The 11,679-nt window shown below is 48.5% G+C and overlaps 2 protein-coding genes across 2 annotated transcripts; both read right to left on the reverse strand.

The window, feature by feature from the left end:
• Positions 1–226: 226 nt before the first annotated feature.
• On the reverse strand, positions 227–2,470 carry tsr2 (TSR2 ribosome maturation factor). Its single transcript, XM_014976767.2, has 5 exons — positions 2,362–2,470; positions 1,774–1,864; positions 1,498–1,589; positions 1,243–1,404; positions 227–1,121 (listed from the first exon to the last, which is right to left on the reverse strand). Exons 1-5 carry the CDS (start codon positions 2,437–2,439, stop codon positions 1,023–1,025), a joined length of 522 nt encoding a protein of 173 aa, XP_014832253.2. The 5' UTR covers positions 2,440–2,470; the 3' UTR covers positions 227–1,022.
• Positions 2,471–2,971: 501 nt separating this feature from the next.
• On the reverse strand, positions 2,972–11,479 carry grm6a (glutamate receptor, metabotropic 6a). The gene is made up of 14 exons (XM_088003051.1): positions 10,892–11,479; positions 10,084–10,300; positions 9,873–10,008; positions 9,629–9,783; positions 9,155–9,295; positions 8,867–9,067; positions 8,494–8,633; positions 8,303–8,425; positions 7,945–8,209; positions 7,269–7,504; positions 7,046–7,207; positions 6,702–6,851; positions 4,082–4,222; positions 2,972–4,002 (listed from the first exon to the last, which is right to left on the reverse strand). The coding sequence occupies exons 1-14, from the start codon at positions 11,441–11,443 to the stop codon at positions 3,919–3,921; spliced, it is 2,703 nt and encodes a 900-aa protein (XP_087859177.1). The 5' UTR covers positions 11,444–11,479; the 3' UTR covers positions 2,972–3,918.
• Between the last annotated feature and the right edge of the window lie 200 nt (positions 11,480–11,679).

Below are 11,679 nucleotides of genomic sequence, written 5' to 3' on the forward strand. Positions count from 1 at the left end.
CAATCAGTGATCAGGAATCTGGACCTACTATCAACTGATGTGATTTTGTTCAGTTCGTCTCTACAGACGTTTGTTGGTTGACGGGTTTATGTGACCCATTTATAAACCAGCAGTGATTTTATTGGTTCTGATCCAGTTCTGTGATAATCTGATGGGAATAAACCCCAGAGAGACAGCAGCGCTCCAGCTGCCATATTCCCTGTAATCAATAATCCAGAAGCTTCAAGACATTTTCATATCTTTATTTAAATTCTGCTCTGAATACAGAGCGCAGGGGGTTAAATACCAACAAAATGTCCAGCAGCACTTATTCATTATTCATGACATCATAAACTTACCTTTCAGAATAAAAGCAGTTATTGTAAACAACTCCACGAAAAACAACTTCATGATTTTAGTGAAAATATTCCAGAACATCAGAAGAAGCTTCAGCAGCTAATTAGCATCATTAGCTCCTAATTGCAGCTAAGGTTAATTAGCACCTGAAGGTCCATCAGCTAATGCTAACTGGCATGGTGGTATTATTAATAATAAAAACATTTAATATTTTTAGCTTCAAAGAACTGAAATGTCCAGAACCAGTCAGAATTTTACCTAAAGCAGCACAGAACCAGGGAATCCGGGTCAGAACCAGGGAATCCGGGTCAGAACCAGGGAGTCCGGGTCCAGTTTAATATGCTAGCATGTGGTTCTGTAACGGTACTGGATCAGATCGGATCTGTCATCCTGAAAGTTTCCACCTGCTTCTGGTTCTGCTGGACCTGAGAGCAGAACCAGAACTGATCAGAACTGAAAAGACTTTTAATGGTTTCATATTTTTTAATTGATTGGTTCTGTTTAATTTGACCCATTTTAATGTTCTGAATAAACGAAGATAGTTATCCAACTAGTCCATCAGAACCGGATTATCTGGAGTTGGAAGCGCTTTCCTGGAGGCTCCGCCCCCAACATGGCGGCTCCACAGCAAAGTCCAGTTCAAGTCCGGTTTGTAAAGTTCTGGTTCTGAGTTCTGGTTCTGCTCGTCACTTCTTTCTCCGGACCACGGTCCAGCCGTCCTCTACGTCCTGAGGAGGAGGACGTATGGTGCTGAGGGACGGGCGGGACTCCTCACACTCCATGCTCTGCGCACACACACACACACACACACACACACTATTAAAGGACCAACAGGAAGTTCTAATAAACTCGTTACATGCCTACTTTATGGCTATGTTGCTTAGCAACCAGTCCCCTGTTGCGTACCTGCGTTTCGCCGCCGCTCTCCTCATCATCCGACTGCGCGGGCGGAGCCGTGACCTTTGCCCTCGGTGTCTTGCTCTGAGTCAGTGTGTGGACGGCGCTGCGGAGCTGCTCCAGCGCCCCCTGCTGCCAGAGGGAGAACAGCTGCAGCAGACGCTGTGACACCTGCAGACACCAGACACACCTGGTCAGGTAGCAGCAAATCAGGAGACAGAGCACAGCTCCTCAGTGTGTGTGTGTGTGTGTGTGTGTGTGTACCTGAGGTAAGCTCCCGTCCTCCACCACCGTATCAAACTCCTGATCCATCAGCTGAGACAGGAAATCCTCAACCTCATACTGCTGCAGGTCAGCTGCCTCCCCACCGACACACACACACACACACACACACACACACACACACACACACACACACACATCAGGCTACTGAACTGTGACGTCAGACAGGAAGTGAGGTTCTGTCAGAACATTAAAACGTTCCAACTGAACAGTTCTGATTCAAACGGGAAGTTATCAGCCGTTACTATGGAGACGTACCGTTGTCATGGAAATACTGCTGAATGACATCCACCATCCAATCAGCTTTCTGCTGGCCATAAACGCCTCCAAAGCCGTTGTCCACGGCGATCTGAGGGATAGAGGGACAGTTCAGGGACAAGAGGACGCATCCGGAACCGGGTCAGAACCCGAACCGCTTCCAGTCTGAACCACAGCTGAAGAAACATATTAACTTTTTAATATTTCTTATAAATCATCCGCTGGACGCGGTTCTGATGAGTCAGGGTGGTTCTGATGGGGGAGGGACGTTTGAGTCTGATGTATTTTTCAAAAGGTCCACTCTCAGCCCGAACCTGTTACTGGCAGAAAATGAACCCACTGAGTCATCGCTGAGCAGTACCAGAACCAGAACCAAAACCTGGATCATAACTGGATCTTGAGCAGCTGTTTCTGAGCTCCGAATTAGACCGGTTCGGAATGAGACGGAACCACCCCAAGCAGGAGATGCTAGCATTAGCTAGATAGTTTTAGCCCACTGATCACGTGTTCCAGTGGAACCGCCTGATTATCTCCCCGTCCCCTCAGACCTGGTTCCGAACCCGGTAATCGACCCGGTTCGGAGCTCACCTGTAGAACCGGCCACGTCTGAAGAACCGCCCGAACTCCCTCCGTGAAGAGTTCACGCGATGCCGTGGAGGCCGCCATCTTGGATCTTCTTCTTCTTGATTTTAATGTCCGCTGGTGCACAAGTGGTGCATACCGCCACCAGCCGGTGAGGAGGACCAAAAACAGCCTGCATCCTTTCAATGAACCCAGTTAGCAGCAAATACAGATAAAATAATGTTCAACATTCATCAGAATTAACTAAACATTGAGCTCAGAATATCTGAAGGTAAATATTTATCTGGCTAAATAATATTTAAGGAGCTAAATATTTAACTTGCTTACTAAATGTTTAGATGGAAATTGTGATATTTATAAAAGAATGGATAACATGGTGAAAATATGGGCTAAAAACAAATTCCCATTGTTTTCTCTTATGATAGGCTAAACAACACAAATTATTGCTGGTAATTTTTGACTGTATGACTTTATAAATGACAAACCATAAAACTCAAGCATGAACTCGAAGTCGCTGCTTCATCTGTGCTGTGAACCTGGTTCTGGTCCACTACCCACCAATCCACAGTGGATCTACAGGAACTACTTCAGGTCAACATTCTCATTTTTTCTTCACTTTAGTTTTTTTTTTTGGTTTGTTTTGTTTTTGAATTCTGAATGATTATGAGATCATTTCGCCTGTTTTGTTGATTATTTTTCAGAGGTTTTCTCTGGTTTCATCAGCCTGTAGTTCCACCTGTCGGCCAGCAGGGGCAACACCAGGTAAACTTCAGGTTCCATCCCTCAGATATCTGCGGGAACCAACAGAACCAGAGCCCTGAAGAAATCTGCAGAAATCAGTTCTGACCACCCGAACAGAACCAGTACCACCCTACTGACACCCAAATACTGAAACCAGAACATTTGAAATTAAATAATTTATTCACAGAGAGATTCATGGGAATATTAGAGGTTCTGGATCTGTGGATTGAGGTTCTGTTTCACTGAGATGATCAGAACCTGAACCTCAGAACCAAAACCCAGCACTGACCATCACAGGTTCCATGGAAATAGGCTAGAGCAACAGGTGAGCTCCTCAGGTGAACCCTCCTGCAGTTCACCCATTTCTTACAAAACATCTATTGTAAAACTTTTACTGTGAAAAGTCAGACTCTGACAGGAAATGCTCAGGTGTTGTCAGTGATGTCACAGACCCCCACCAGGCAGAATGACGTCTCCATGTCCAATGTTGCCATGGCAGCATCACTGAGCTCCACGCCATCCCCTGAACACAACATGTCTCCACTTCCTGTCTGACCTAAAGTCTGGTTTTCACAATAAAAGCTCAGCATCTTCATGATAATGATGGTGATGATGTCATCAGGCTCTGCTCTGGTTGGCTGGTACCTGAGGAGGAGAGAAGACAGGATTCATCATCCTCATCAACATCTTGGTCATTATCATCATCATCATCGGTCAGGGGTCAGATGTTTCTGTTGGGATCAAGATGAGTTCAAGCATCAAATCAACGTTTCAGTGTGTCATTAGAAACACTGAAACGTTCCTTGCCTCCAGCAGGTGGAGCTACTGAGTTCTGTCGGGTTCGATCTTGGTGTCTCCGTTTGGTTTGTCGGTCTTCTGGGACAGCGTGGCTGCCTGGACAACCGCCTGCAGCGGAGCAACATGGCGGTTAGAGCAACAGGGAACCACAGCAACAACCACCTGAGAAGGACACCTGGGTTCTCACTTTGAAGCTCCTCTTCCTCTTCTGGACGTTCTGCTCCGGGTGGAAGACGATGACGTAAACTTTGGGCATGTACAGCATCCCCAGAGAGACAGAAGCACTGAGGGACATGGAGACGGTCAGGGTGGCGGTCTGGATGAACATCTGAGGAGACAGAGACCCGAACTGAACAGAACCACCTTCATGTCTGCAGAACTCCTTCAGAATCAAAGAATATCCTGGAGAACAGAGAGGAACCTGCTCAGTTTTTAAAACAAAAGTTCTCAGTCGAACCTTTGTATTCACTTGTTTCTGGTACGACCATAAATCTGATGCACATCCGCTATCAGCAGCGACGAAGCTGCTTCTCTCTGTCAACTGGGTGTTAATTTCTTCTTCTAAATAATCTGACTGGACAACGGGAAAAATATTTTTCAGTATACGTTGTGCTAAAAGGAGTTAGCTTAACAGCAAAGCTATTCAGGTCTAAAATCTCAGTGCTAAGCACGTAGCAGCTAACGCTAACGTCAACGCCTATAGTCCACATGTATACAGAAGATCCATGAAAGATCAGGGCTTCCTGAAACACTTTGCTCCAATCTGCTGGTTTAAGAACAGATTAAAAACTATAAATATCTGTTGTTGAGATCAAATGTCAGTTTATTCAATAATTTAGTGACAAAAGAGTTTTGAATCGAAAATGTCACTTTTTTGGTTGACAAAATACAATTAATTAATTATAAGCCCTGCAATTAACTCGAGTCCCCCCCACTGGTCCATTAATATTTCATATTTATTGTGAACGTGTGTGTGTGTGTGGTTGCTTAGCTGTGGTTGTGGGCACTGGTTCTTTGTTAAAAGTTTTATTGGCTCTAGTGGCCTTTATTTGACAGTGAATAGACAAGAAAGAGGGTAACAAGAGAAGGGGAAGACATGTGGCAAAGGTTGCCAGGCCAGGAATCGAACCTACAGCAGCTGTGTCAAGGACTCCATATGTGGGTTGTACTTAACCCCTGTGCCACCACAGCACACCCTGGGGACTGGTTCTTTACTAACCACCAGCATTATGAGGACATTTGTAGCTGAGGATATTTTGCACACAATATAAAAAGATAATTTGCGGGGTACACTGTTAACTATATAACTACTATACTGCCTTTACCTTGTACCTCATGTTAAAGCATAAATACATTTTTGAAAGAAAAAAAAAGATAATTTGTGGGTTAGGGTTAAGTATAAACTTGAGGGGGTTAGGGAAAAGGTCAAAGTTAGGCGACAGAAACTAAAGGGGGTCAATTCAAGTCCACAGTAGTATAATGAGTGAGGAATGTATGTGTGAAGCTAAGAGCTCCTGCAGCAGTAATCCTCTCCCAGCTCCTGTCGGTTCTGTTGTTCTCAGATAAAAAGCTTCTCTTAAATCCTCCTTCATGAAGCACCCAGAACCGAGAGAGGAGGAGGTCCGACTGTTATCAGAGAACCACAGAAGAAGAACGGCGTGACCTGCTGTTGTTTGCAGCTCTTCTCATTCATGTTTTCATGAATTATTCTCTTTGAAACTTTCCAAGCAGCTGCCGAAACATCCTGGAGAGTCTCCATGTTCTGCTGCAGCCTCCATCTTTAATCCTGCAGAGGAGCTTTTATTTTGTCGGATCAGCAGTTCTGAAAGCCTCTTTCCTCCTCCCTGATATTTTGGTCTTTTTGTCTCTTTTGTTGGGGCGTTTGGGCCTCGTTACGTGTCGGTTCTAATCTGTATAATCCGACCTGAAAGTGTCAGTCCGGTTTATCTGTCGCATAACGGACCCGTCCCTCCCCCAGGCGCCGCTGACCCAAACACTCCAGCCTCCACCTGGTTTCTGTCTGCAGTGACAGGATGGAGCCGGTTCCTCTGGTCCGCTCACCTCTACTCAGGTTCTGATTATTGTTCTGATGAACACTAACCAGAAGAATCTGGAGAACCTGCAGGAACCAGAACTGAACCAGAATAATACAGACATGAAGTCGGTTTGTTTAAAGCAGGGGTCCCCAAACTTTTTCCTGCGAGGGCCACATAGCTGTTCCTTTCTCTGGTCGGGGGCCGGTCTCAGGTTTTGTAGAAAGAAAGTTTAGAAAATTCTTGTCGATGGGGGCGCGGGGGGGGAGGAGGAGGAGGAGGAGGAGGGGGCTGTTCTCTCTTTGAAACTGTCGAGCGGGGGAGGGGGGGGGACGACGACGACACATTCGCGCGCTTTTAGATAGATTTTTACCCAGAATGCAAATGGAGAAAACCGTGAGTGAAACGGTGACTGGACGAGTATATATTCCATTGAGGGAAAGTTAGTTTCACATCTACTCAAGAACCCCCCTGGTGGTTAAAGAAAAATCCACATATAAACCGGAAAATACTATATATGAAAAAAAAACACTGAATGCTCTCTGGTATGAGGAGGCGGGCCGGATCCGGCATTGTTCAGGGGGCCGGACCAAATGACGTGGCGGGCTGTAGTTTGGGGACCCCTGGTTTAAAGGAACAGAGATGGTTCCTCTGAACTCTCTGAGGTTCTTCCTGGTTCCTCTAGGTTACCTCTGGTTCTGGCCATATCTAACCAACTCACTTGAAATCTGGTCGGGTTCTAAGCAACTACCTGAAGTCCAGTCCCGTTCTTACCTTCTCAGTGGACTGAGCGGTACCAAAGAAGATGGGGACGAAGGCCAGCCAGACGATGCAGGTGGTGTACATGGTGAAGCCGATGGGTTTCGCTTCATTGAACGTCTCCGGAACGCCTCGGCTCTTCACGGCGTAAACCGTACATGTTACCTAGCAACGGAGGACACAATGCAGTTTCTTACAAACAAAAATATTCAGGTTTCCTCCCAACAGACGTAACAGATGCAACTGAGAATTAAAGTCCAGTTCTGGTGTTTGTTATGGCTTTGAAGGAAAACCCCATTACCTAGCACTGTGAAGTACGTTGGTGGAACCATCATGCTGAGGGAAAGTATTTTTTTTACCATGAGAACGATGCTGTAGCTCAGGCAGCAGATGATGGACAGGTCCGACATGTCGCACTTGAGGATGCCGCGGGCCAGGTCTGGGTTTGGTGGGCGGAGCTCCTCGTAGTCGATGATGGTGTGAGGAGGAACCACAGCGAACCACACGAACACGCCCAGAACCTGACGCACACCCAAGCGTCACACAAGGTACCTGCAGGTCACGTGACCTGCGTCCACTTACCTGGACAGAAATGAGGATGAAGGTGATGGCGAGCTGGGAGGTGGGGCTTATGAATTTGGGAGGGGTCACCGACTTCTTGCCCTGTTCGAAGATTCTGTAAATGCGGTTGGTTTTGGTTAGCATGGCGGAGTAGGTGATGGCCATGCCGAGGCCCAGCAGGAGGCGCCGGAACGCACACACCACCACACCTGGCTCGGCGATCATCAGGAAGGTGATCAGGTAAATTAGAAAGATACCTGGATGGAGAGAGGCGAGGTCATCCACTGCTGATGACATCATCCTCAGTGATGTCATCCATGCTGACAAGGATGTCACTCACACCAATGATGACATCATCCATACTGATTATGTCACACAGCAGCATGTCATTTAGTCAGTCTCCAGTTTTTCACAATTCTGCAACTGCACAATTTCCACATGCCAATAAAATATCGTTTTTGGTGATACTAACTCCCATCTGCAGGTGGCAGTATTTCTTACTTGTTCTCCTCTACTGCCGCAGCCTGATTTGATGTCCAGCTATAGTCTGTGATCATTCTTAATGTCATACATGAGTGAAAATATCTCAAGATGTCCAGCAAGTATTCCTGAAGTATCACCAGAAAATCAGTCAATTTGACTGCAAAAATCACAAAAGTAATCGTGAAATCCTGGAGGGACCGATCAGCGAACTCACCAGTCAGGAGGACGTAGCTCAGCTCTCTTCCGGACGCCCTGACGATAGGGGTGTCATTAAAGCGAATGAAGGTTACCACCACTGCGCTGGTTGCTAGGATACCTAGCATGGCGAGAGAGGCAGGCACTAGGGCCCAGGGAGAGTTCCACTCCAGCTTGATGATGGGCGTGGGACAGCAGGCCGTCCGATTGGGGATGGGCCGCATGTCCGTTGGACACATTTCACAGGTGAACTCGTCCAACTGGTACTGGTACCCGTCACAGAGCTGCAGGCAGGTGGGACACATGTTTCATTCCTTTTACCTCACTTCCTGTAACCATGTTCCAGTAGTAGTAGCAGGATGGCAGGCTCCGGGTACCTCGCAGTGCCAGCAGCAGGGGACTCCCTTCACCATCTTCTTCCGCTCTCCGGGTTTGCAGGGGAAGCTACAAATGGACTCTGGAACGGATTTGTCTCCTCCGGACCACTGCATCTCTTCCAACTGCAGAAACACACACCAGGTCAGGGACAGAAACGTCCTGCGGTCCGACCTTCATCGCAGCGACTCACATTGAGCCTCAGGTTGTTGGTCCATTGGCCGATGACGTGGTAGCCAGGGTGGCTGTGGTTGGTCATCTGAAACTGGAAGATATCGTAGCGTCCTGGAGCGTCTCCATTCTCATTGAACAGAACACTGGTTCCAGCACTTCCTGGAAGAGAGAGAAACGGATGGTAGTTCTACTGGGAGTACTGGGATCTGGACCGGAAATATAGAAGCTCTCTTGTCCTACGAATCATATGAAACACCTAAAACAAACATCTCATTCACTCAGCCACACTAACATGCACAATTTATTATTCATTAATTCATTAAGGAGAGGCAGGGACTTGCTGTGGTCCACTTACTATCAACTCTGTCTCTCTGCCCAGAGGATGAACTTACCGTTGAAGTTGACGGCTCTGATGTAGTCCAGCAGCAGGCGCCCCTCCACTGGGTCCATACTGCTGCAGACCCCATGGCTGTTGGGGCAGAGGTCCTGGTGCATGTTGTGCAGAGCGTAGGCGACGGCATAAACGGCATCGATCACAAACTGAACCTTCCCCTCCTGCTCGTAGGATGAGTCCTGACCAATTCGCTCGCCTCCTGCAGACAAATAGACTGTAATGAGGGAACACCTGAGACCTTCATACATCTCTCTCTTTCTCCATCGCTCTCTCTCTCTGTGAGTACCTGTGCACTTCTTCTTCTCCGGGTCCAGTTTGATTCCAGGACGGGTCAATTTGCACCTGAAGTCGTCCTCCCAGAATTCGGCAAACCAGATGTTCCTGCGGTTGTTCTCCAGGGACCGAGACATGAAGTACTGATCAAAGCCTGTAGAACATACACAACAGATGAGATCCCTCTAAAACCTCTAGATCAGTGATTCTCAATTCCGGTCCTCAGTTCCCACTGCCTGCATGTTGTAGTTGTGTCTCTGCTCCAGAACATCTCATTCAAATGATTGCATGACCTCCTCTGCAGCCATCAAGTGCTGAAGAAGGCTGTTAGTCACCCACTTAGTCAAATCAGGTGTGTGGCATAAGGGAAACACCTATAACATACAGGATAGTAGACCTTGAGGACTGGAATTGAGAAACACTACTCTAGAATCCTCTAGAAACCTCCAGAACCAGGTGATCCTTGACCAGGTGCATCCGGTTCTACCGTCAATCGAGGCCCGCTTGGGCAGGATGGTGACAGCTCCTTCTGCAACGTCTTCCAGCTCGGCGATTGGTGAGCTCTTGGCCCCCCAGCTGTCTGACCCAACAAACAGGAAGTGGCCCGTCAGGTTAGCCTGCCTCGCTGCTTCAAGAACACGCCTACCAGAGAGAAAGAAGAATCAGCCTCAAGTCTCGTGACCACATCAACCAGGTGCAAAGGCAAGAGGTGAGTGTCTCTGGTGGATTACTTGATGTCATCCTCGTTGGCGAAGATGATGACTCCTCTGGCGTTACTTGTCTCCATCAAACGTTTGATGATCTTATCGAACTCGCCCTCAGCTGGCTCTCGGGGGATCTTCACCGACTGGGCAATGCACACACCACCTGGTGGAGAGACATAGGCAGGTCAGAGGCAGGTGATAAACAGGTCAGAGATGGGTGAGATAGGAGCGTCCCTACCGGCCTCTCTGGAGATCTGCATGAAGGCCTCGACGCCGCTCTCACCATAGTTGCCCTCGGACGCCAGTGTGGAGACGTAGTTCCAGCCCAGAGCCTTGACGATGTCCAGCATGGCCTGGGCCTGGTACGAGTCTGGCGGAACAACCCGGGAGAAGAAGTCATAGCGGTTGTTGTCGCTGAGCTCTGGAGCCGTGGACGCGTAGCTCACCTGAGGAATCTGGAATTCAGAACCAGATCCAGAACCCAGTTCAGAGGCGACAGTGGGACGAGTGGTGGAGCAACAGAGACCAGAACCACTCAGACAGATTAATGTTGTGTAACAGCCGAGCTCAAAGTGGGCCAGCTCTTCAATCACATTAACACCCAGTGATTAACAGAGACCTTCTTAACAAGCAAACCTCGTTATTACTGCAACCTCATAATCATCATCCGAGGAAGAAGAGGAAGCATGAGCTGCAGATCTTCACATCATGGAAAATCATTCCCTTGTCTAGTATGTTCTACTGGGTTTTATGATGCTCTACTGGGTTCTACTGGGCTCCACTAGTTTCTACTGTAGTCCACTGGGTTCTACTGGTTTTAACTGGTGCTATGGTACTCCACTAGGTTTCAGTCGGTTGTATGGGGTTCCACTATCGTCCACTGCATCTTTATAATTAATTTCATGGAGGAAGTCATTCTGTCCACTTCACTAGGTTCAACATCTTTGGTAGAAGGTCTTCATGATGCTTCACTCTGTCTCACCTCTTGTCTACTTTCCTCTACCAAATCCTCACCTGTCTCTCTCTGACCTGTCTCTGTCTCTCACCTCAAACAGCCGCAGGATGTTGGCCACCATGATGGACACGGAGCTGGCCGACGCTCCGATCACACCCACCACCCTCTCCGGTTTGCGGATGAGTGGCGGCTCGCCGTTGGAGCAGCGGATGTCGGAGGTGTCCTTCTGGATCAGCGCCTGGACGAAGGTGAGGGACTGCTCCAGGGCATAGGTATCCCTGGAGCAGGTGTCCAGGATGCGTGCGCCCAGAGTGATGTTGGGCAGCAGCTCGGGGTCGCTATTGATCTGGTCCAGGGCGTACAACATGGCCTCCATGCGGTGGATGCCCTTCTCCTTCTTCAGCTCGCCGCAGTTCACGCCGTGGGGGCCGCGGGCGTGGATGGGGAACAGCCCCCCCAGAGTGATGTCACCAGGCAGCTTTATGGAGTGGGGGTGGAAGTGCTGGTGTGATGCCCACACTTGGCCCGCTGGGTCACTGGTCCAGATCCAGAGAGGCAGCAGGAGGCGGGGCCACAGGGCGCCGAGGCGACCAGTGGCAACGTCAGGACAGAGGGACAAAGGGGCGTGGTTTGATGATGTCATGCTGAGACGACGTTCAGCATGGACCGTTCATCCTGACACGGACACCTGGGGACACGTCAACCAGTCAAAGAGATGGAACATGACCCGATACGAGTCACGACTGACCCATGAGTCATGGGTCAGTCGTGACTCGTATCGGGTCATGTGACTTGTATCGGGTCATGAGCCATGACCCGTATGGGGTCACGACTGACCCGATACTGATCCAAGATCCATGACCCGATACAAGTTACAAC

This window comes from Poecilia mexicana, unplaced genomic scaffold (genome assembly GCF_051168715.1).
Source record: "Poecilia mexicana isolate PSO_F unplaced genomic scaffold, ASM5116871v1 scaffold_23, whole genome shotgun sequence".
NCBI classification, from domain to species: Eukaryota; Metazoa; Chordata; class Actinopteri; order Cyprinodontiformes; family Poeciliidae; genus Poecilia; species Poecilia mexicana.

Coding starts and splice junctions, on each gene's coding strand:
- tsr2 (XM_014976767.2), bottom strand. CDS start 2,439: ATGGCGGCCTCCACGGCATCGCGTGAACTCTTCACGGAGGGAGTTCGG. Junction 1,865..2,361: donor AGACGTGGCCGGTTCTACAG/GTGAGCTCCGAA, acceptor TCTATCCCTCAG/ATCGCCGTGGACAACGGCTT. Junction 1,590..1,773: donor GCAGTATTTCCATGACAACG/GTACGTCTCCAT, acceptor GTGGGGAGGCAG/CTGACCTGCAGCAGTATGAG.
- grm6a (XM_088003051.1), bottom strand. CDS start 11,443: ATGACATCATCAAACCACGCCCCTTTGTCCCTCTGTCCTGACGTTGCC. Junction 7,208..7,268: donor TCATCCTCATTTCTGTCCAG/GTAAGTGGACGC, acceptor GGTGTGCGTCAG/GTTCTGGGCGTGTTCGTGTG. Junction 4,003..4,081: donor AGAGGAAGAGGAGCTTCAAA/GTGAGAACCCAG, acceptor GCTCCGCTGCAG/GCGGTTGTCCAGGCAGCCAC.